General features: G+C 36.7%; 2 protein-coding genes across 3 annotated transcripts in view; both read right to left on the bottom strand.

Moving 5' to 3' along the window:
• Positions 1 to 15,033, bottom strand: part of gja5a (gap junction protein, alpha 5a) — a 47,675-nt gene extending 32,642 nt beyond the window's left edge. The window contains exons 1-2 of the mRNA XM_032567982.1: positions 15,020 to 15,033; positions 8,780 to 8,782 (exon numbers count right to left, since the gene is read on the bottom strand). The gene's annotated coding sequence lies outside the window, so the exon portion shown is untranslated. The remainder of the gene's footprint in view (positions 1 to 8,779; positions 8,783 to 15,019) is intronic.
• A 1,887-nt stretch (positions 15,034 to 16,920) lies between these two features.
• Positions 16,921 to 26,104, bottom strand: part of LOC116723230 (poliovirus receptor homolog) — a 36,558-nt gene continuing 27,374 nt past the window's right edge. The window contains exons 6-8 of one of the 2 annotated variants that reach the window (XR_004339935.1): positions 23,066 to 23,174; positions 22,847 to 22,978; positions 16,921 to 22,616 (exon numbers count right to left, since the gene is read on the bottom strand). Coding sequence is in view for 1 of the 2 variants with exons in the window: in XM_032567979.1 (XP_032423870.1) it covers positions 22,903 to 22,978; positions 23,066 to 23,174 (185 nt within the window). In the remaining variant the exon portion in view is untranslated. Of the gene's footprint in view, positions 22,979 to 23,065; positions 23,175 to 26,104 lie in introns of both variants that reach the window. The other variant, XM_032567979.1, reaches the window with a different exon arrangement.

The raw sequence follows: 26,104 nt of genomic DNA, 5'->3' as shown, positions 1-26,104 counted from the left end.
CTATTATCTGCACATCTTTATGATTCAATGCCGAAACCAGTTAAAAGTGCTCAACACTGTTACACTCCAAGGATGACACTGGGTCTTTTTTACATTAATATGGCTGGTAACGTATGTTTTTTTTGTACTTTGAAACTGTTGCATTACCTATATGTTTGTAAGAAGACACAATGATTAATATTTGGGGGAAACATAATTTTTACTAACTTGTAGTCTTCTCTGATGATAGATTCTTTTGACATGTGAATAAATACAATAAAAAGTCCCACGTGGTCATGAGTTGTTCTGCACAAACACACTAAGTCACATGGTAACAATGTGCATTTTTCTGTAATAATGACGGACGGATATGACAGAAGGTCCGAAATTGTTCTGTTTTTTTCTCCGTGTCCCAGAATGAACATATTCTGTGCAAAATAAAGATATCGACTCCAGAAAACAAAGCAAAGTTTTTGTAAAGCTGCTAAAGTGGAAGCAGTCTGCTCACATTGGCTTAAACGCCTCTCAGGCACTCAGAGAGGAAGAAGTCATTACTCCAAAGGCAAGATGACAAAAGCCACATGACAGTTTGTAAATACACTCAGAAGCAAGAACTTTAAATTCTGGAGACATGTTCTGTCAGTGTGTGACAGGACACAAAGAATGGGAGGTCTGGACTGGTACACTGTTTACAAAGTGTATCATATGTAACAAAGTTCTGAACCCAATCCCACAAAAAATTACTTGGAGAACTTCAAAGGTGTTTGCAGACATGCTACACCAGTTCTGTTTGGAGAAAGCTCCAGTAAACTATTGTGAGAAGTGATGGTATCCCAAATGTTTGACCCAAACCAAACAATTTAAAGGCAAGTCTATCCATCAAATACAAAGGAAGCGTACGTACACTTCTAAATTTGTAGAAAGTAAAAAATATATAGATTCATCTAAAAAAATTCTTTCTTCTTTTGAAAATTTTAAGAACTTTGGCGATCCTAACAGGCCTAAATAAATTTTTACGTTTTGTCTTTTATGAGGCAGGGGGGAACGTGTTTATTTGTGAAATGCAGAAAAAAAAATTGGTCTTAACTGTACATATAGAAGAAACAGAAGCAAGAGGGAAATATTATTATATGAAGTAATGTATGTAAAGTGAATAAATTTATATTAAGACTTGTTTACTGCCATTATAATCAGGCTTAAAAGCAACCAGACCAAAAAGCACAACCTTGATTAGAAAAACTGCAAGGAATATTATCACCACTAGGGGGCAGTGTTTTGCAGCTAAAGCACCAGTCATCCAACAGGCCTCCAGAGACCTTGTTATCTGACATACACAGAAATATTCTTCCTCATGGTCACTTTGAGTGGATTTTAATTGCCATAATTTTTCCATTTCTATAGACAAAACATATCTCCATATTTGTTAAAGCTGGCACCATGCCGTGATACTTTGTCATGAGACAGATAATTTGTGAAAAGATCTATCTCCTCCACCTGCTCCCTGAACTACTATTACTGGCTAAAGTAATGCAACGTTCTGACCAAAAACAACCAATCAGAACCAGGAGGAGGGTCTTAGTGCTGTCAATCAACTACATTCACTCACTGCTAAATGTTCTAATGGTGGAGAAACAACTTATCGTTATTGCTAGCTACAGCGTAGCACAGAGCAAGGGGAGGGAGGGAGCAGCCACATGAAATTGTGATTGACAGCACTAAAACTCTCCTGCCTCTGATTAGTTGTTTCTAGATAGTACTGGGAGAAGGCAGATTTTAAAAAAATTCACAGGTTATTTCTATACCATACTGTCACAACATAATGACAATTTTAAGAAATATGTAAAGAAAATATTTTTATAAAACTTACATACTGCAGCTTTAATTTCACTCAGGAGAGGACAGGCCAGGAGGGACGTGGGTTAGAGCTGCTGACTGACTCATCTGTTGTTAAATGGTAAAAGATACAGGTACAAGTTAAATATATGAATATGTTGGGTAATTTTTTCCCTTCGTTCATAGAATGCAAATGAAATGGAGGCAAACAGTAGTCTGAGCTAAATGGTTGATAATCTCATACAGTCTGCCCACCTCTCTTGGAGAAAAGCTGGGTTATCAATTGACACTCTTGTCTTTTTCTTTCTCTATTTCTCTATTTTTTTTGGAAACCTGACTTTATTATTTTTCTTAGCAGCATAATAATCGTTCTTGTTTTCTACTGACTGCTGCTGAACACCGTCAAGTGCTCCAAGAGGGAACAAACCATTCCATGCAGATCCAGGGGGGTTTAGTGCAAATATGGACGTCTGGTTTTTGGTCTGGGAGAGGCAACATTTGATTTTTACTGTAAAAACTATCTTAGAAAACACAATATGATTAATTTTGTAATTGACAGGGCCCCTTTTTTTTATTTCTATGAAAAAAATAAATAAATAAAAAATTGCGGAGGGCCCCCTGTCAGTCAGGGGCCCTTGAAATTGTCATAACTTTCCCCCCCTTTATGCGCCCCTGGCTGACTGCCACACTGACGCCAGTGTATTATCGCTACTACTACTACTGTCACTGCTATTTTAGGTCATTTTCCATTACAGCAGTGCTTCTCAATTCCAGTCCTCAGGCCGCCCTGCTCTGCATGTTTTAGATGTGCCTCTATTCCAGAACAGCTGATTCAAATGATTGCATGACCATCACGTGCTGCAGAAACCTGTTGATCACCCATAGATTCAATCCAGGTGTGTAGCAGAAGGGAAACACCTAAAACATGCAGGGCAGGGGGGCCTGAGGACCGGAATTGAGAAACACTGCATTACAGTAACCACAGTTCATTAACATGTTTTCTGTTTCTTTGCCATAACTCAAATGGAAAGACAGTAAAGGAGAGAAAAAAAAATCCATAAAGACTGTATGTTGAGGTCAACCAAATATATATTTCTGCAGTGATATTTTGAATAAGAAGAAGTAGCCACATGCAATCCAGTTCACAGCATGTGAGCCTTCCAATGGGAAGGGAGGAAAACCTGCTAATCAGACCATGTTATAATTCATTTCCTACAGAAATACTCCATGTTTTAAAAACAGGACCTTGATAAGTCGCATAAATCTGAAATTTTATGTTAATTCTGGAGATATATGTGTTCACAGTATGTTTTTTAACAAATACAACACAGTTTGAAATGAATTTATTTATTCAAAGGCAAAAGAAGTTAGAGCTTGCAAAGAATCTAACTTCAATCTAATAAGCAGGCTTGATAAATAAACACCAGGCTGAACTGCTTGAAGATAAGTTGCTCAGAATTTAGATTAAATATGTCTGTGTTTAGGTTGATTTCATTATTTTTCTTATTCTGTCACTTTGAAAGATACGCTTGAGATGTTACAGCTAACAAATCTGAGGGGAAATGAAGATCAAATTTTGAGTTGGAAGTTGAGTCAGCAGTACTCTGAAGGTTTTCTTTGGCTAAGCAGTTTGCTAAAGAAACTGCTTAGCCAAACTGGTTAAGCAGTTTGGCTAAGCAGTTGTACAGTTTCAGCAGTTTACTGGTTGCACGAGTAAGAAAAGTACAAAGAAATACAAAGAAAAGCATCACAAGCACAGCTGGGATCAGTCTGTTGCGGTTGCTGTAAACACACATTTCCCTTGTGTTGCACTCATAAAACAGTCAAGACTTCTGTTTTGGCACCCTACAGAGTGCTGGTTTCTGGTATGAGCTCCTGGTATTCTTCAAGCGCCACTCCCAATCCCCCCAATCCAGATAAGGTTACAAATGCAGTTGCTAACTTGTATTACCAATAGCAGTTAGCCTGCTCCCTAATCTTTATCCATGACCACGTCCTGCTGGTTTTCAAATGTAATATGGTTAAATACTATTCCTAGATCTAACTTCCAATCTAAGAGATACAGTGACACAGCAAAGGTAAGGAATAACTACAACCACAAAGGACCACCACCTTACTTGTACCAGAGATTTGAGAACTGTGGCATTGACATTATTCCTGATTACTGCTAATAATAATAAATTTGCTGTGTTTTTACAGTAAAAACACTGCAGATGTCAAAAGTTAAGTTCAAAATCTAAACTTTTGATGAACTGGGACTTAAATAACTGTCCTGGGCTTTTTCCATAACAATCCCATTACCTGGGCCATTAGTCACCAAGTAACCATCCTGATGTTTGCATACCTTGTGATAATTTACAGTCCTGTGAAAAATCAGGACACCATACGTCTTTCTTTGACTTGTTTGGACAAACACATTTTAACATAATTTGACAGTGATAAACTTTTTAAAGTTTTTAAAACTTTTTAAAATTTTCTGTGTGCAGTAAAGAAAACAAAGTAATTACTGCTGAGGAACAACACACATTAAATTCCACTTGACATGGCAAAAATCAGACATCTGGTGCACACACACCCCTGCACACGCCCACACACACATCATGCTGAGATCAAAGGAGCAGATCTCAACACGCTAATTGCTACTGTTATGAGTCCATTCCTGGATAATTAGAAAAAGGATGTCAACTTTCAAGGGAGATCTGTAAGAAGAAAACCTTTACTCTGTAGCAAAAACACAAAATTTACAATAGAAAATGCAGGAAAGGTCTAAGACCTGATTTATAATGGGGCCATATGTCTAAAATGCATATTTTTTGGATACCAGAAGAGAGTGTCTCCTGGCCTGGCAACCTCACTTCACAATGCAGTCTGAAGTTTTATTGTTAGTAAGCGAGCTTCATGTCAAAGATCGGCATATGCCGATCTCATGTTACTCAAGTTACTATTTGTTTACAGTAACTGCAATAGGCATATGCATTAACCATGATTCTTTATGGGTGGGAAAATGAAGCAAACACCTTTTATATTTGAGTGTAGACAGGTGGTGGGTATCCTGTTCTGAGATAGCCTTGGGGACACTGTCTCTCAAACAGCTGCTCTCAGCACAGCACCTGTTTCAACAGACAGTAGCTGATAACAGACTGGGAAAAACTAGATAAGGCTGAGAGAAAGCTGAAAGAGGAAACCAAATACACAAAACAACATTGTCTTAACAATAGATTACATCATAAATTGTGAAAACCAAAACCAAAACAAGCAAACAAAAAACAGCGTAGTCTTAACATAGAGTCATGAAGTACACCTTTTGCAACATTCAGGTGACAGGAAGAAAGACCACCAAATTACACTTACAGCCAAGAAGACAACTGACATCCACCTGCCAATCATTCCTGGGGGTTTGTCATCAAATGACTACTCAATGGTCAAAATTTGTCCTCAGTTACCTGCCCCTTATCTGGACCTCTGCAAACATTGCTAACGCACTGCGGTCATAAAAGATTTCATGGAAAATAATAGGAAGTCATGGTCCAATGTTGTTAGTGGGAAACATGCAATCCCGACAGCCGTTACCCAGAGCATGTAGGGGTCAAAAGACAACTTATTATAGTTCCAAAACCCAAGATGAGACTGGAATACCACAAGAGATGGATTAAGGCCTGCAGCTGACCTCATGTCCAGCAGTACGAAGGTAACTGGTAGTAAGCATCCCATTTTTTATCATGACGACACTTATTGATAGTCAAATAAGTGAACACAGTTATCCCTGATTTTATGTGTGCATTAAAACGTTGCAGTAACTGCGGTATTTAAAGTTAAGCACATTTTTATACTGTTTATTTTTAAACATTTTTCTGAAGGCAGATTTTCACAAACTGGCATCGTTTAAGTCATTACTCATCTATTTTGTATGTGCAAAATGCGTCCAACACAGCTTTCACACTCACATCCAATGAGACTTTGTGCCCCTCTTCCTCTGACTGCGAAAGACCTGGGTTGATTTCTCCATTGTTTCCCGCATATAACCTTACAGAACTGATGTAGAACTTGCTGGAGAATATTTCTGCCTGTCGTCTTTGCATCAGTGTTGGCTGATAAGGTAAAAATCATTCAGATGTCTCAGGTAACACATTGAGTTTCACTACCTATGCAATTATAACACCTATTTGTTGGAGGTTTGCTCTATTCCCACATGGGGCAGAGCCGGCGTCTGCCGGAAATTCAGTCCACAGTTTAGTTTGAAAATTCAATATCAGTGGATGTCATGATCTATGGTCTCTGATAGTTTTAGCAAGGCTTAGAGCTGCAGTGGGTAACATTTATAAAAGCAGTTTTTACATATTAAAACTCACACCCTTTCTCTCCCCTTGTACATGTTGTAAATAAACATATTACTTTCATCCTGCGGTCTTTGTATGATTCTGCACGTGGGTTAAATGACTCTCTCTGACTATTCTTGGATGTGGTGTTCAGACAAAGTTTTCTTCCCTGACATTTACCGAGTTCTTCTGAGCACCTAAAAAAGAAAAAAGCCTTATTCTTTCTTCAGGTAACCAGTGAATTAGTCATGTAATTACTGTGGACTCCTAGGCTGCCATGTGTTATTACTTTTTCTTTTTTAAATCAACCTTCCTTGGCTTACACCATTCGGCTTCATTCAAACAGAAAAGCTGTTCAGCTGTCAGAAAAGCTGTCAGACTCACACATGGTGTGAGTCTGACCATGTGTGACTCACACAATGTGTGAGTCTGACTAAAACAATCCTCCAGAAGTTATATAGTCCTCCTTTTACACCATGGGTTTTCTCACTGTGAGCTTCAAAATCATTTGGGAAGCTTTATTTCTCTACAGAAACAAGCATGGCTGTGCTGTGACCTTTTGTCACATAGGTCACATGCTGCTCTACTGATAATCCTGAGCTAATGCTCTCAACCTCATACAGACTTTTCTTCCACTGTCATGAAGTGCGGTGGTGTGAGGTGGTGAGGCAGATGCAGATGACCCAGGTAGATGAGAGATGGTATTTTAATAATAAATCATGCTCCAAACAGTCCACAAGGTTCTGGAGGCACAGCTGAGCAGAAGCCAGGGCTCACACCGGTAGCAACAGAAAATATCCGTGGCAAACAAACGGGCAGACAGAAATGACGCGAGAAGCGACGAGGACCCGACAGAGACGCAGAAACACAGGTGACATTAAATACACAGGAGGTAATAAGGGAACGAGACACACCTGGGAGCAATCAAAGGGAAGACAGGACAACATGGAAACTCAGAAGACACGGAAACTCAAAATAAAAACATAGAAAAACACAGATTCTGACATCCACTGTGTGGTATTTCTTGGTGTAATTGAAGTTTTACACCTCCACAATCAATTTCAGCCTTACAAATGAAGGAGAAAACGCTGTTGTATAAGAGACATTTGACAGTAATCAAACATGAAATGGGACAAGGAAGATGTGCAACAAAGGTCCTGCAGTCAGCAATTAAAACACCTGGATGGCAGCATTCACTTTATGGGTGTAGTGAATTAACCATGGAAACCACAGCATGAGCATTTTTCAATCAGGCAGAATGGCTTATTTCACAAAACAATAGACAGAGCTAGGGAAGTATGTTTTATTGTCAATGTAAGGGGTTCCAACCATTTTCAAGTGTACACCCATGCACACACACACATATTATTGTGTCACCCAAGCACAAACACCAAAGTTTTTTCTTTTTCCATTGGAAATACTGTGGTACTTTGTTCCGTAATCAGGGGGTTGCCAATTCCAAACTTGCTCCATCTGTCTCAGTTGTTGAGCCCTTGGCAATGACCCTTCACCCGCCTTGCCTACTGGTGCAGGTTAGTAGGTCAAAAGCCCCGATGGCAGATGCAGTGCATGGGAGCTTCCACTCTGCCAGGCTCTCTCAGGGCTTGCCACCATGTGTGAGTGTGTGCATGAATGTCTGAATGTAGTGTGACGTACTTTAAGGTCATCTAGATTTGGAAAAGTAGTATGCAAGAATAGGCCATTTATAAAAGATCGACGAGGTGATTACAGCAAGGCTCTGAGGCTGTTTTGTAAAAGGTACAGACTGCAAAACTGATTGCACACGTCAACGTCCTTCTGAAAAACCACAAACCACCCCGAGTTCCTCAGCAATCCCACAGTGAGTGCAGCACACTACTGCTCACAAAGCACACAGAACTTAAGTTTCTGTAATCATACATCTTGACCAGTGCTGACAGACGTGGCCTGGCATCACACACAGTAAACAGAAATGCTGCCACTACAGAAGCACAGGCGTGCACTTCCTTGTTGATGGACTGCAGAAAACCACTCATATCTTGGCCCATTTTTTTTTCTGTAATGAAGTCTTTAATCTTAGATGTGAAGGGGGGTCTTTGGTAGCATTTTGTAATGTTTAGAAACTCCTAAGAAACCTGTACAGTTTTTTAAGTTACTTTTCACAACAGTTTTTTATTTCCTAAAGTTCATTTTACAGTACTGTAGAAACATTAAGGTTGTGTAAAAGATCAATTAAAGCCAAGGTGGCTCAGCCTTCAACTAACAGGCACGCAAAAGCAGAAGAGCTGTACTGTTTTTGTCATTCCTGATAAGCTGAGAATACACAGATCATTTGAATCACTTTTCCGTTGAAACACTAAGTTGAGCAATTGCTTCCTGCCAAGTATACGTCAGCTAAATCTTTACGAAAAAAACCTAACAAACGTCTGGCCATTTTGACAAACAGAAATAGCATGACAGAACATAATAAAGCAATGTCTTATTGTGAAATGGAAACCAGTTGTATTTATTCATACTTCTTCCTGCTATCAAGCTTCTGCGTTTGTCTGGTTTTCCACACCTTTTGAATGAAACTTTCCTGAACCTGAACGGGAAAATACTAACCTTGCACTGAAACATGCATCACTGAAAATCAGTTGACTTTCATCATCTGAAGGATGAGTTCACGAGACAAGCTTGCATTTTCATTGTTAGATCAAAATAACAATAAACATATGAATGTTCCCACAGATTAGCTTGTCTCATTTCCATTTTAAGGCATAACCGTGTCAGGAGGTCATTTTATGATGACGTATTTAGGAATGTATGTTTTCAGAATGCATGCAAAGAGGAAGAAGAAAATAAAAGTGAACTTTGTCCTTTACTCTTATGAAGGTTGCATAAAATGAACTGCACTGTACAAAGCTTGGAAAAACAACAAAACAAAATAAAAAGAAAACATAGACTGAGGTGGAAAGAGATGGCCCCCAGAAGGCTAAAATCTTCACTCTTCCCCTGACAGACTAGCTTGAAAACTAAAAAAGCACATTACTCACACCCTCCCACTACAACAGACACCACGGCTCTCACTTCCGGTGTGGAAAGCAATTTTTCTTTTTTTGAACGTGTGTGGGGTTCTAATCAAGTGTCAGCCGAAGAAGTGGCAGCTATACCAGATGCTGGTGGTGCAAGAAAAAAATGTTTATATATTAAAAACATAGAGCAAGAAACTTCTCTATTTGTTGCATTTCTAAGAAAGCAGAGCTAACAGATAAAGAGGAAATCAGAGAGCTGTTGGACCCTACACAGGTAAGAAAACAAACAATACAGCTTGTTGTTTGATGGTTAGACAGGATGTTCCTCTGTAAAATAATTTTTAAGTTTACACATAATTGCTTACTTTAATTACATGCAACGATTTGAGGGTGTAAACTCTTCTATGCTTTAAATTTAAATAAAAAGTGTTTTTAGTGATCTAGAAAGGTCACTACTGCTTATCTAAACTCAGATTTTTCATAAAAAGACTCATTAGAAATAAGCTCTAGTGTGAAAACCATGATGCTGTTAAATGCGCTTTGTTTTTAGGTGGGATGATGAATTTCTTAAGATATTGCTGCATCAACTGTTCGTTGATATGTTGCATCTTCTGGATTTTCTGGCCAGCAGGTACAACTTCCTTTTGAGTAGATCATGAAAGATGATTATATGCGCAATTCAGTTTAAAACTTTTAAACCATTATTAGTTTCTCCATGTTGTGTTAACAAGAAGCCTGACTTTCTTGTAATTCTGTAAATTGGTCGTAGTCGATAGTTTTCAGAAGTCCATCAAGTTTTTCTTTAGACTGTAGTTTATTTTGAGAACCGATGAGATTCATCGTCCCTCAGTTGATTGACTCTATGTCAACATAAGCTTAGCTCTTTAAGAGTGACATTGTTGGCGCCAATCTTTGTTGATCTTTTGGCTTTGGTTAAGAGATAAACAACACATGTTGGTATGAAGGTAGATTGGCTGGTAACAAAATGGCTGAGGATCCAATTCTAACTCTGTTTCCTGTTAAGTCATTGTTAATATTGATAGATATTGGCAAAGTGCTAAATCATCCCTTGACTTAAAGAGACGTATTTTGCCTCGATCAGTTATACTTCAGAGTAAAACCATTTAAACAATAATCTAAAATTTCAAAAATGCACAAATAAAAAGTTTTCAAAACACCTTTTGAAAGAAAAAGCAACTATTAATCAAGATGACTTTAAAAGATTAAGAGAGAGTCAGGCTCCTTGGAAACTAAATATTTAGATGGTAAAATGTTTGATAATCATAACATCTTTGGTTTTACGTATCTGATTGTTGTTTTGTTTGAACCGATTTCTTTTACTTTTGCTTCTTTTTCCTACTTCTGTGATTGATTTTCGTTTCCACATTTTTGTTCTGTTGCGGCTCTGGTTTCTCCTGCTTTTTTCGTACAGCATTCTCCCGTTGTGGTTTATGTTCTGTCAGGAAATTTCTGTTTCATTTTTCATTTATCAAGTAGTAGGTGATAGGTAGACTGACACTTCCAACACACTATTTTGTTGTCTGACATAGTGGGAAAGTGAAATAAAGTCAGCCAAGATGTCAGGAAGAAAAATTAGAAGTGTGACAAGTCTGGTTAATCTTTGGGAAAACTTTAAAGATTCTTAAATGTGCCATGTTCATGTTTTCAGATATGATGGGAATGCAAAACCATCATACCGCTCATGAAGGAGGTTTTGTGTCCCAGAGATGAACATTTCATGACAGAGTCATTATCCAGAAATATGGAGACATTCATTATAAAAGATATGTCCTGCGGTCAGATGTTGTGGTACTGTGCTCATATTTGGAGGAAAAGTGAGGAGACTTGTGATTCTTGGAACACAATGATAGTTGTGCATAGGCATGGGCATGAAAGCAGCATGTTGTGGGGCTGCAGGAGGAACTGCTCCATTTCATAAAGTGGATGGTAGCATGAAGAAAGAACAATATGTGGAAATACTATCTAAAGACACCAGCTAAGAAACTAAAGCTGAAGTGTAAGTGGCTCTTCCTAATGGACAATGACCCTGAGTAGAAGGCCAGAGTGGTTACAGAGTGATTTAAGGGCAACAATGTTAATGTTTCGATGAAACTGTCACAAATCCCTGATCTCAAATATATCAAGAATGAACATGTAGCTCATGAAATTCCTGGGAATTCATGTGATGAAAGATCAGTCGCAGTCTCTGCATGTCCAACCTGGTTAAAAGGAGAAAGCCAATGTCTTCACTAACGAACCAATGTTCAAGTTATCATTAATCAAAGATAGCTCCAAACACTTTCATTTTTAGGCTTCATTTACAGGAAATCACTATTTCACCATTTTCTAGTTATAGTTAACTACTAATCTATAATATAGTATACTATAGATTATGCTATACTGCAGATACTTGATAACTTTTTAAGCTTTACTGACATTTATTAAATGTCTTTTTGTGCAATGTAATTCCCCTTAGCATTGTGTATTGAAGCAGTGCTGACTGATAAAACAGTACATTTTTAATCTTGAGACACTTGTAGAGGTATAGCCAAAATATATGACCCAAGTCATGCAGCTGGCAGTGCTAATGAGAAAATGTATGCAAATTTAGGATATTTAAGACATTCATAAATAAATATCACACATATTCTTTCTCTCAAATATTTGTGTTAATTCCGACTGTATTAAAACAATAGAGGTTTGGTCTGACTTAAGAATGAGACAAAAGGTGTCTGTATCTTGCACATAAACCTTTAGTTTCAGCTCTATGCATTATTTAGAAAAGTTCAGTTAAAGTCCAGATTTATAGTAAGCCAAACTGAGAAGCTGTGGTTACTCTAAAAAATTATTTTATTAGATGTTCCTCCAATAATATAAGTTTGAACTGTGTTCTTGAGTTGAAAGAAGACAAAGCAACAACTTTTTACGAGAATACTTTGGAGAGGGTTAGCTAAACATTGAATATCTGACCCAGGTTTGATCAAGTGATCGTTATAGAAAACTGAAAAAAGAAACAGTAACAAATAGTAATATGCACAAGTACAACAAACTCTTCATCTTAACAGATGCAGGAGGCATCCTAAATGGCACACTGAGTACAGTTCAAGATGTAATGTTTCACAAAATGAGATTCATTTCTACGCTTTTTGATGCACCAGCAAGACGGAGAAAAAGTGACGGCTACTTTTTAATTTTTTTCACTCTGATGTTACTCTGATTGTTCTTATTGTTATTAACTATTGTATGGTCACCATGGTTATGGTCAACCCTACGTAGTCTGAGCTGTTATCAGATGAAGTTTTGGTGATAATCTGTTTCTATGTTTTCATTTCCTCTTTTGGTTTGTTCGTTCAACAAAGCTTCTAGTTTGTGTTTTTAGATTTGTTTTCTCTTTTTATTATTATTTCTTAGTCAGTGCAATCTAATGACATCCTTTTCTTTTGCACAGAAGCCAAAACGATCACACAGGTGGCAGGCAGCAGAGTGACCCTGAACTGTACCGACTCAGAAAAAAACATAACCATGGCCACTTGGAAATTTAATGGAAAGAATCTTATCTCCTTCAAAAGTCCAAAACTTAAACTTAGGTTCAATGAAAGTGACCGCCTTGAAGTAGATATGTCTGATTTAGAAAGTGAGCGATATGCACTCATCATAAAAGAAGCCAACAAGACACACGAAGGAAACTACACTTGCGAGATAACTGCAACTTCAGGAGTTTTTGATGAGGTCCAGGAGCTTATAATTACAGGTCGGTAAAATCTTCTTTAATCACCCATTACAATCAGGAACAAGAAAGAACAGACATTAAAGTGCATGACTAAAGTTATTAAACAGTTAAACTACGTTTAAGGGTGTTTTTTCATTCTGGCTTTTGGTTCTTTCCTCACTAAACCTTACAGGAGAATTTCTTTATCAAAATGCATGATAAGTATAGGACTCATCAAAGCATAAATAGAAATGTTTTTTTTAAGAAACCACAGGAAGAAGCCTGTCTATAAGTATTTAAGAGAAAAAAAACCGCATCCCACACACAAACACGCAACAAACTTTTCATCATGATATATAAACCAAAAGGAAACTAACATGAATTGCTGCCCCCTGTTTTTCATTCACAGAAAGAAACACCAACATACTGATTATTATCATCTCAGCTGCTGTCCCTTCTGTATGTTTCCTAATATTAATATCTGCTTTAGTCATTCTGAAACAAAGAAAAAAGTAAGTCCTTCCTGTTGGAGTTTTGATCATGACAACGAGGTCTTCCTGGGTCGAAACTAAATTTCTGTCTCTTTCACAGGAACAGATCTCCTTCAGAAATACGGGTAAATCTAACTTTAGAATTTATTAGTAATATTTTATTCACTTTTAGGAACCAAAGTGTCAAGTACATTGTTTGCGCAATACTTCATGTAATTTAGGAGAAACAGTGACTAAAGGAAGATGGTGTCACTTCATACAATTCCTGTGCAACCTCAAACTCCCGAATAATTTTTTTGTATTTTTTGCAAGTTTGCAAAAGGAAAACAATATTTGTATTATAGAAGGATAATACATGTTTTCCAGTCAATAAGCAAATCTTTACTTTGAGAAAAAGAGGAAAATATCAAGCTGAGTGCTTAGAGTACATTACAATATAAGGTGGAACATGGATTTTATAGCAGATACTGAGAGATTTTAAGGGCAGATTTCTTCCATTCTTAATCATTTTAGGTCATCAAACCAGTCCTATCAGACAAGGTTAACTGGAGTAAATGCAAAATGTAGATTTCAAATGATGATTTTATCTATAAGTGCAAAGATGCGCTCCTCACCAAGCTGGCCTTGTTAAAACACTAAGGCCCTTCTTGTTAAATTATGAAAATACTATTGAGCATATTTCACTTTCCACACCCATACCTGATTACTGCCTGAGCTGCAGAATGAAAAAGTCCTTTAAATAAAACCTATCTGACAACAGACAGGAAGTAGGCGAAAAGCTTTTGCCCCCACCAAAAGAGATTTAAGGTTTAGACAAACCTAATGATTAGTTTGCATCAGGTTTGCATAAACATTGAACCTTTGAACCTTCTTTCAAAAAAGAGAACAGCATGCTGACATTTAAGCATAGTGGTTGAAATGTGGTGATCTGCACCTTTTTGTTGCTTTATCATTCATAATTGATGAAAACGAGGATTCTGACTTCTAACCAAAAATCCATTAGCAGAATATCCAGCTCACTCGTTGACTGAACTGAAACAATTCATGTTCTTTCACTGCACATGAAAGAAGTTCATGTGCAGTGATGCTAAATGCAGTTGTGTCAATGCGTTAGGTGTGGATGCTTCCTATTATAGAAAACCAAGTTGTTGTGGATTGCTTTGTGTTTATTTTTGTATTTTTACCAAAATAAATGTAATCTGAAATAGATTACAGATTAAATTTAATTTGTAATTTTAACTACTTGGGTTACCATTATCTGATTAAAGCATTTGTAAAGAAGAAAGTAAGTGTTTCTTGAACACAGAAAGTTGTTCTGAAAAGAACTTATGAATCATCTGACTTCTGTTTTGTTCCTCTTTTTACAGCAGCAAAAGCAAGTGGAAGATATTTATGAAAACCGTTTGGAAATTCAGCGCCGCCAAGCTTACCTTAACAAACCCTGATGTTGCTGCTGTTTACACTGCTTTCAATAGAACATTATTTACAAGGGACACGATGTTCTAAATTTGCCTTCTTCTCTTAAATGTCACCTTTATGGTGGTAGTTATGAGTCTGACGAGGAAACATGACAGAGGCAATATTTGTTTTTCCAAGGTTAAACAGAACAGGTTTCAGTATTCCACACAGTTTGCTCTGTGGCTTATCTCAGTTATTGCTGGCTTTCTACAAGTATTTAAATTCATTGCACTTTTGAACTTTACATTGCACAGCTTCTCTTTTCTTCCTAGTCAAAGAGTTTTGATATAAACCATGACCACTGACTATTTTTGGATTTAAGTGAAACTACAGTGGGATTCAAAGGCACATACTTTGAATTACTCAACATTTTGTCATACCCCTATTTGGTCATCGGGCGAGAAGCAGTACATCTTGGTCAGGTTGTTAGTCTATCACAAAGGCAGCCAAAACTCCATGCAGAAAGAAGTCTGAAGTCTCCATAAAGCGTTAACAAAAACATAATATATTTTTGTTGCATTTTTATTTTATGTGATAGACCAACACATTGAAGAGAATTACTGGGATGGAAAGGAAAAAGATAGATGTTTTTCACTTTAATTCCCATAAATCAGTCTGAGAGCATTACAGAATAATGAACACCAAGATGGCATGCATATCAGGACAAACATGTGGAAGAAGATGCTCCGATCAGATGGAACGAAATTGAAACTTTTTACCCCAATTTGGGGAAGGAAATTACCACTTCACACCATTCTTTAAGCTTGGTACATATTTTGGGATTTCAAAAATTGTACAGGACTGAAACGCAGCACACTGTGTAACCTCAGTGTAATAACAACTCTTGCCAGACTGGAAAATGGAAGATGTCAATGTCCTGCAGCAACATTACCTCCTAAAGGCCAGTCAAATATATCAGTTTATTATTGACAGGACAGATTTTATATCCAGTTAAACGAAGCACAGTTATCGTATTATTGGGGTTCATCTCTGATGTACTTATTGTTTGAGGGAGACATTGAAAAGAGAAATAGGAAAGGGTGGTGGAAGAAGACATGGCTAAGCAATTGAGAATCTGTGGAAATGCTTTAGGAGGCATGAAGAATTAAAGACAAAACCCCCAAAAAGTTAATGTGGGTTAGAGCAGGTGTAGACACAGGACCAGAGGTGGTTTAAAGATTTTCTTTGATAACCAAACAGTGCAGCATTTTCTTCCTGCTTTGTATTTGTGCACTACTTTGTGTTGGTCTGTCACACAAATTCCCCCCAAAACACATTAGAGACTGTGACCTAAAATGTTCAAAGGTGGTGAATGCTTTCGCAAGTCAATGTGGCGTGTAACAGAAGGAACCATTTTAACAGCACAAAAACCCAGCTTATGAAAAGTAGTATAATGTGCCAAGATCCCATGTGTGCTGAAGAGGCCTCCTTTAACACAATACAGATAGCATAACAGGGAAACCAGTGGGCATTTCTGATGAAAGGCATAATGTGATACTGTAGCAGTTATTAAGAGAGTTCAATGGAAATTATTGAAATAAAAAGTAACTGCCCTTCAAACTGTACCAGTCAAATTATTTTTAGTCATTTTTTTTTTCTACAGGTATGAAATTGCACAAAGCAGCAGCATTAGAATATAAAGAGTTGATGAAAGTTCTGTTCAATCAACAAAGACAATGGGTTTGTTTTTTTTAGGTTGTTGGTTGAAACGACATTCCAGACAAAGACACATGAAATTAAAAAGAAGCTGAAATAAAACATTACTTTTGGCAAGCAGTATAAAGTTAAAAGGTGCAATCACTGTCAGAACTGACAAATAAGCATTCTTTCCTAGCATAACCTTGTAACACTTCGCATTTTCCATTTTTCTGTCAACACACACCCCATACTAGCCATATCTGCACAACACTCAGGAAAATCTCATAACTTATTTCCTCTAACCATGTGATGTGAAGCCATCACGTCAACCTTGTGATGGCTTCCTCTGATGACTATCAGTCAACTGATAGTTGCACAACTGAGTGACTTTAATATTGAGACTGTTCACCTACGTCACACTTGGTCAGCTATAGCTCTACTTTTACATACGTCTATTTTCAAAGGTGTTGGGTGTTGGAAAAAAAACAAAACTGAGGCACGGATCTGTTTTTAGGTCTACTTTTAATAAAGAAGGAGGCTACAAGTAGCTGCAGAAGTAAGTCAAGCAAAAAATATGTAACCTTGTGAAACAGAATAAAAATATATAAGATGAGGCTGAACAGAAACTACAAACCTAGAATGTAATTACGTACAGAAAAAGAACACCAAGTTTTAAACACTACAAGTGAAAATGTCTTTTCTACACACAGAACACACATTTATGAAATAAGAGATGAAAATCACACAACTTTGTCATTTTGTCAGCTGTAGGGCATTTAAATAAAAAAAAAGTAACTTTGAGTGTGATGTTTGCACTCCAACAAAAAGCTAATTATCGTTTCTCAGAAATGTCATCATTGTGTGTCAAGCAGCAGCCACCTTGCTTCAGAAAATCTATATATAATGCTATTGTGACGCACAGGCTATGGCCTTTGGCTGCTTTTAGTGTTGTTGGATTGACCAACCATGAAAAACGTCTCCTGTTAAAGGCAACAGTGTGTCCTCTCTCTCTGTGTCCTTTACTGACCTGCAAGTAACTAAGAATTTGGGAGTTTTACATTTGGTTTTGAGGTAACAGTTTTGCTGTACTACTTCCAGCGGTTGGTGTCAGACCATTGTTTTTAAAACTCCTCCTTTATGGTTTCGCTTAGACAGAAAATTGACCTCTTGTACTTAGCAGAAAACATACGAGTGCTTCATATAAGTTCAGCAGTTTATAATATCCAGTAAGTACCTAACAAGGAATGTGTACACCAAGCTGTTAAATCAACTATGTACAATTTGCTACAGAGACGGTACATTTTCTAGTTGTTTTAGCATAGAAATAACTCCAGTGTGTAACTATAGAGACCCCTAATAGCTCAGCTGATGAGATGAAATACAGAGCTGCTATGCAAAAAGTAAGAGCAATTTAAATAACTTTAAGCATAAACAAATATTTTAAACGTACATTTCTAAAGCTACATCAATGAACACCAGATTATACAAAAATACATAGCTTTAATACCAGGTATTGTTCACTTGTTAAAAAAACCCATCTGTTCATTTGCAATGTTAAGGCACTGTTTCTTGCTTCCGGATGCAGATTTTTCAGATGTTTGCAAATTGGAAATTATGTTCGAATTAAAATCCCGAATTTTGTATCTCTTCCGGAAGAAAAGAATATATGCAAACTGCTGTTGGGCTCTCCAGAATCAAGAAAATTACTTTCAAGCTTTGTTGACATCTTTGCCGAGCTAATTAACTTTGCCACAAACTCCCACGCAGCACAGAAGGCTGGGTTTGCATATTGGGAGTGATCGTCTAGGGAGGACGGTCTGGGGAGGATTCGGTCAAGCACCAGTTAATTCAGTTCAAAGTGTGTTATAGACTCGACTATTCTAAAATGAAATTGTACAGAATGTTCCCCTCAATATCTTCAAAATGTGATAAATGTAAGTCAGGATGGTCAAGTCCTGTCACGTCTGTACCGGTCATGCCCTGAACTCCTCCAGGGTTGTGACATTTTCAACTTGTGCTCTTAAGTGTATATGCACATGTTGGTTCTAGTCCATATTGCATTATTTGGATATTCTCCTTCACTTAGGAACTGCACTATTTCTGTGCATCCACTGTGACGTACGGAATGGTAATAGCCAACAAAGTAATATTAAAATTGTGGAAAATTGACAAGGGTCCTCAGTTTAAAATGTGGTTATCTGATTTTACTGAGATACTTCATTTGGAGAAATTGCAGCACGATGTTGCGGGCTCCACTAATTAGTTCTGTAGAATCTGGCAGCTGTTTTTAGACCCTCTTTCTCAGTCAAACACTGAGCCCAACACTCACTCAGCCTTTAGGATGACAGATAGTGTCATCCTAAAGTCTAAATGGTAATCAGTGCAGTATAACCACTCATATTTAGATAATTGCCCTGACTTGTTTTCATTTTATTTTATTTTTAGTTAATGTACATTTTAATTTACATTATTGTCGTATTGGTAAGAGTATATTTTTTCTTATACAGTAATTTGTTATATATACAGTATATATGCTTTATACTCTTGTGTATGATTCATGTATGTTGTACTTTGAAAACTTAAACATATATACTGTATATAAGAGAAGAAAACTTCTGTTGATTACATTTAGTTTTTCTAAAGCAACTCTTCCAGTATTGTCTTAGTCTTATACAGCAGCAGCATTAATGTAATGTGAAAAGCACACTATGTTGGATCTGTTGCACAGCTATACTGGTGAACTTCAGACGATCTTGGTATTGCTATTGATTTTTCATTGCAGGTGTAAAAACACACACTCATCAGCATATTCCTAAAGCTTTGTGATTATATAGTATCTATTGTTTTATTTATTAGAAGACAAGTTCAAATACTTTACTCTGCACACTTCTGTGCAGAGTGTAAAAGGTGTCATAGTTTACCAGCATGCTGGTTGACCTGGTTGCCACTGCCGACATCAGCAACATTTATGAAAACCGGAACAGCTTTGGTACATTTTCACACTGTAGTGTTATACTGTATCTTTCTGCTTGTGTGCTTAGAACAAACCAGAAGTTTGAGTTGGTGTCACTAAATACTATTTTTAGTTTCAGTAGATTCAAACTTTATGAGAATAACAAGCGAGTTCGATGGTATTAAGAGTGACGCTGACTTCTTATCACAAATAATGTTTGCAAAAAAAAAAAAAAAAAAAAGCAGCATCAGATAAAAAGGAGACAAGCATAGATAAAGTTTTTGTGTCAGGGTTTTGGATTTCTGAGTGAGATAAGGGTGAACACACAAAAAGGAGAAATCACTCTCATAAACTTGCTGTGGTGCAAATAAGAGTTTTAAATCCCAGTTCACTTTAAAATCAAAATGGTGAACTGGTGAACATTGTGTTGTTGCGTCTGCATGCAGGTAGACGGCCTCATCAGAAATATGACCTAATTTGTTAATTTTCTAAGTGCAATCTTTTCACTTTGGCTCTTGAACAACATATTTTTTTAAATTATTGAAAACATTTTTTGTTGTTTTTTTTGTTTCCTTTTTAGTAAAAAGCATTTGAGCAAAGCTAGGGCAGGTTGAGGCACAGGAAGCTTCAGGCCTAAAAAAACAACCAGATAAATCTGTGTCCCTTCAGATCAAACTATGTTTCATCATTTAACACCATCTTTAAATAGGAACAAAAAAGGAAAAGAACAGAACAAAAAAAAAGATTTCTTCTGAAAATGGTCAGATGACTAAGTAAAAACAATAAAGGCAGCCAAATTCTGAAGAAACAAAACCCTCAGAAAATCTGAAGAACTTATAAAAACACTTTGAAAGACTTCAAGTCCAGGTTTTTGAAAGCCTTATTTAAACAAATGAGCGACAACTCAACACTTTCCAATAATCCAACGGAATTAATAATAGTTAACTCAAATTCTACAAATGAATACAATAACACTCATTTTGCCTTCAGAAAATAAATAATGCTGAACCATTGACATTCTGGGAAGAAAAAAAAAACATACAACTTAAGGATTAAACATAAAAAAAACCAAAAAAACATTTAAAATATGGAACTAACCTGAACAAAGCCTGCAAGAGGTGAGGTTGACTAAGTATGAAACTTGCTCATATGCAGTCTCAAAGTAAACTGTTATAATATGGAGTGTATTATAATATACAGTATAACAAACATCTGTATCAGGGAGCATAGCTGTGTCATTGTTTGTATTTTTCAGTCACTGAAAGAGTGAGTACACCACAACATAATGTCTCATCAAAGCCTTAAAGATTTAAAAAATAAAAGAGAAAAAGGCTTTTCAGGTTGGGTGAGTGACACACGTCTTTCACACATTTCAATTCAAGTAAAACCCAACAACTAAAATAATAATCTACTTAATTTTAGATTTTTGTAGGTTGGACTAGTAAAAGGTTCATATTTAACTAACATTTTAAAGTAAGTAGTGGCTCTAATTGCCCTACTTACTACTTTAATAGCATAGCATACATACTTACTGCATGCTATGCATACAGGGCCTCTCAAAAGTTTGCATACCCCTGTTAACATGTCTGGGATTTTTTAAACACAGTGGTAGCTTGATCATGCTGGAGGATTTATTTTCCTCATATGGAACTGATGATTTTTTGGATAAGGTTGTAAATACTTCAAAACAAAGTTAGGGTTCAAAAACCCTTCAGTTGTCCACTAGATGCTAATCGATGGTTTCATTTTCTTGCATCATAGTGACTCCAAGTGTGCATCTAAAAATCAACAAAATAATGACAATGACAGGAAAATGACAGTAAAAGCTCTTAAATGGTGCTGGCGTGGGATGTGAGCTGATTTCCATCAAAGAAGCCTCAGTGCTGAACAGGGTTAAGCATGAGAATGCTGATCAAAGAAGGGTTACTATTGGTTTTTATTTTCGCTTGGAAGAAAAATATAACATTTTGAGGGGACAGAAGAATTTTGAAGTTACTTTTCATGCTCACTGATGTTTTAACAAGTGTGCATGCTTCTATAATAATAATAATAATAATTAAAAAGTGTAAGTTGAGTTCACTTAAGCTGCAGTGTGTTGAGACATTGTTGCCGCAATATAGGAGGGCCGTACTTACACCCTTTTTCTCCATCATATAGATTTAAGCAGAAAACATTTACCTAGAAAATATTGCTTTCAAAGTAAATGTCAGAAAACTGACAGATTTTGATGTTAATCTGTCAGTTGTCAGATTAACATCCAATATTTTTGCTTTGGATATTTCTCAAAGCAAAGAAATATCCAAAAATGTGGTAAAAACTGATTTTGCCGGTGTAGTAAAGGGTTATTCCACTGCATTTCGCTACAAAAATCTTAGATCAGCTCTAAAGATGTAAATGTATAACTGTAGCACACGAAATTCTTTGCTTGCTGGAATCTAAATCATTCCTCTTTTAAAATTAAACATACAGTTGTTTGTGATGCACAACAGCAGTGGGAAGAAAAGTAACCAAAAAGGAAGCCAAATGTTGGTGGCTGAAATACTAAAATAAATTTGTAGTGTTGGAAAACTAAGTCAAAAGTATTCACTGCAAATTCTCCTGTTTTTAATAAAAACGACAAAGTTCAGCTTAACTGCTAAAAATAATATCCATAAATATGTTAGTGGAAAACCATTTGCGTAACGAAACTCTAGTTCACCGACTTCCTTCCTAAATAAACGACATCCTTCACAGTTAAGACCACATCCTTCAGTTATTAATGCTTGGAGGTTACGGTTGGTGGCTGCACTTTAAAGCACAAGGTCAGGTTTCTCAGTTGACAGCCACAGTCACAGTGATAAAGAGGATGCTTGACCCAGAGGGGATGGGAATCCTTTTTCTGTTTAGCGTGGGATAGGGAGTGTAAGTTAGGAAGAAAAATACATAAATAAGGTTTAATTGATCAACAAAATTCTTGGCCATGATTTGATGATTAGAGTTCTGTTTTGGTAGCCAGGTTAATTCCCAACTAACTAAATGCCAAGTGTCAATAATAGCACGTCGTGCTATTGAAGAAGCAAGAAGTGATGTGGCACAAAATATCCCATAAAGCCTCAGATGGAAACAAAGCTGTCATGCACCCTCTGACCAAAACCAACAGGCAAGATGGGTGGAGTGTTTTGCTAATGGACACAATGACAGAGGCAGTAAGAGCGGGAATCGAGTCAGCAACCCAGAATCCTGTTGTTTCAGGCGCTGTCAAAGATCCTAAAACAGACAAAACAGGTTAGCCTAAAATTAAATCTCCAAAGATTTATTGGAAATGAGGGAGAAGGTGGGCTACTGTTAAAAACGAAGTTGTTGAATTACACCAAATAAAAGAACAACTCAATAAATTATACTTAGATAATCCTTACATTAAAAAGGATTTTAAAACGCACGCATTTATATGCAAATGTAACAAAAAGAAGGAAATGCATTGCGGTGCTATGACTTACAAGTTTATATTGCAGTATCTGCTTGGACTTCTTGGGAACCAGCTCTTTCCCTATGGTTAAAGTGAAGCATTTTCATTTGCTGCATCGTCTGGTGAGGATGTTCGTACTGCTTCTCTGTCAAACCGTAGAAATCTGACAAGTAAAAACAAGAAATAACATGAGCAGCATGAATTTAAAATGGCACCAGAGTTAATGCTTAAAGGCTGTTGTAGCTTTTACCTCGGAAGTTTAACAAATCCACGTTTGTGCAGAAATGCAGCCAAGCCAGCCGCCAAAATGATCAGAACAAGAATAATAAAAGGAATCCAACCAGTAAGGCAGCTTGTTTCTGTTAAACAAAACACAAAGGTAAAACGTTAATTAAAAACTTCACTTTGTTTGACAAACTGGTAAAATGTAATATATGATTTACATAAATCTCACAGAGCTCAACATGTAGCTTCTCCTAGAACTTAAAAACAAGAACTGCACCAGAGCAGGATATGGTACCCACAGAGCCACAGACTACAGTGCAGGACCAAAAGCTGATGCCTACATTTTTGCCTGTCTAAAATATCCTGTGGTTTGAGAGTTATTTAAGGGAGAGTCTGGGTTGGCATGTTATTCTACTTGCACAAAAATAGTGCTCCAGAAACTGATGTCTCTTTGTTTGAGCAAGTGTTTCAGGTTTTCCCCTCTGAAGTCAAGATGCCTTCAATTAACTGCAAAAAAAAAAAACAATGGGATGTTGATGAAAACTTTGACAACTGTTTCCTGAAGTACTGCAGACAACTAAGGCAAAAGGAGCCCTGTTTGTCTTGGCTGTTTAAAATGTGTCTCGTTCTCCAATTTCTACTCCTTAAAAAAAAAAAAAAACAACCTGTGCTATGTTTTTTTTTAAATATTTAATGAAAGTAAATCCGATTAAATCACTAGTTGCCACTTGACCGCTTATCAGGCAGCTGACAGAAATGTTTGATCTGATAAACTATTTCCTTGTGTTCAAATGAACAGTTTGGTATGTAGTTTGTTTGTCAAAGCCTATTCATCTGTATGTTGTTTTTTTTTTCATCATTTTTTGATTCACTGGCTGATCCTCATAACATGCTATGAAAGGTCACACAGATGGAAACCCAGATCCAGGCTGATTACATAAAGGGGCTCCTGACAAAGTTTACTAGAGTGCACATTTTGTTTTTCTAAAACTTAAATTATATTGTGATTTTATATGGTAGACCAATACAAATTGGAGCATAATTGCAAAGGAAAGGGGGAAAAAAATAATGTTTTTAAATAAGTTTATTTCAACAAACTAATTAGTTAATAATATTTAGCCCCCTTCATCTATTGCAGAAAAACTGAATCATTTGGATGTTTTTGTGAGCTTTTTCAAGTATTGCCACAGATAAGTCTGAACTGTCATTCTAGCACAAGAATGACCTAAACTGTTTCATTCAACATCTGGTTGTGTGCTTGGAGTCTCTGTCCTGTTGTAGGTTCTCTTCTAGTATAACGCTATATTTAATTTCAGGGTCATTTCACAGACTACACTACCGCACAAAGAGAGCAAAACAAAACTTAAAACAGGAATGGCCGCAGTGACTCCCATCCTTCAGCCCTGAACAGTAGCCTTTTGATAAGCAGATACCTTTATCCTGCAACATGACCAAATCCTTTGACTTCAACTACAAAGATTTCACTGTTGGACTGGACACAGTCCCCGCACCATTAGGGAACAAAAACAAAACACACAAAAAAAGTGTTGGGCTTTTTAATAATACAATAAGATTTTATTATATACAAGTTGTATATAGTTGAAGCTCCAGTGCTATCTCCTCCTCATAAACCTTTTAAAATGTTTTGAATTTATTTATCTTAACAAACAATAAAAATGAAACAGGGAAGCTCCCGGTCAAAGAGCCTGTAGGTCCAGAAACCTACTAAGAACAGCTTCAGGAACAGAAACACATTTTGTGTCAACAATAGAGCAAAAACCTCCAAATGCAAAAATCTCCAGCTGTGACGGAAGGACAGGGAGGGCAGAAACTCAGCAGATAGAAAAAACAACTCACTTTGATTTTTGTCCTGATGAAGGACTTTCAGCCTGCAGCTGCAGCAGAATTTTCTGTGTCCTGATAATACCCTTTTCTTTTAGAAAGCAAGTGCAGCAAGTTTGCTTTGACTCAAACTGTTTTATTTTTTTCAGTTGGAACTGCAACCAGTAAAAACTGTGGAGCAAAAGTAAAAATAGGTTTGAAAATAAAATATCCTGTCTGGAATATGTGGGCCTGTGACTTGCATAAGTACTTCCAGACGTCTTTAGTTTGTCCTGTTACATCAAAACAACATAATGGTTTTCTTTCAATCTTATGCGAGAAGCGTTTCACAAGGTTATTCTGCAGTAAATAGGGACTGAGCGTGTCTCCTCCTCACTCTGAATTATTTTTGCTTTATTATTTGAGAACCATCTTCTCTATCTATATTGAAAAACATTGCAGTCAAGTCTGAACAGTTACATCCTCTGGGGTATGCATTAAATTTCAAATTAAAGACTGAGGATCCAAAAGGATTTAGTCATCTTAACATCAAAAGAAAGGATGCAAGATTTTAAAATGAAGGGGATTAGTTTCACAAAGGCCTGTTATTCCTCCAGAAGCTGGTTTATCACATGATTTTACAAAGGGGAAATATACTGGGTGTTGACATACGATGTATTATATCCTGGAACACAGGATGGATTCCAGGTGATGGATTTATTATTTGCTTTATGTTTACTCCTCCCCTTCTTTTGTTGATTGTTTAAAAGGCAAGAGGAGGTATGTTGGTGTATATAGTGACCTTTGTTTCGAGAACCCTGTGCAGACACAGCTGCAATCTGTAAGCTGATAAGCTGTTAAGAGTGGAACCAATACAACAATGCAATTCAAACAAACCATTGAACAAAATGCTACAAATGTAGAGAAGTTGAGGAGAACATTAATTATTAAAGGACAAAATATTTGTTGGAAGAATTTTATATTTTATTATCATTTATTTGCTTTACCTTTATTTTATATTATTATCCATTTATTTACCTTTGTATTTACATTTTAATGATGTGCTTTGAGTGTTTTGAAGTGTTTGCAGAAACTAAGCGGCCTGCTGAGGAGTGAAAAGGAGGATAAATTCCAGCGTTGATTGCCCAGAGGAACTGCAAAGCCTTATCTTATGAAATATGCTTTTGAAGATTGTATAACTCTACAGCGGTGTGCAGCAGTTTTTTTGCTCCCCCTCCCTTCA

Source organism: Xiphophorus hellerii, chromosome 7 (genome assembly GCF_003331165.1).
Source record: "Xiphophorus hellerii strain 12219 chromosome 7, Xiphophorus_hellerii-4.1, whole genome shotgun sequence".
In the NCBI taxonomy this organism is placed as follows: domain Eukaryota; kingdom Metazoa; phylum Chordata; class Actinopteri; order Cyprinodontiformes; family Poeciliidae; genus Xiphophorus; species Xiphophorus hellerii.
This window is presented reverse-complemented; position numbering and strand designations above follow the sequence as displayed.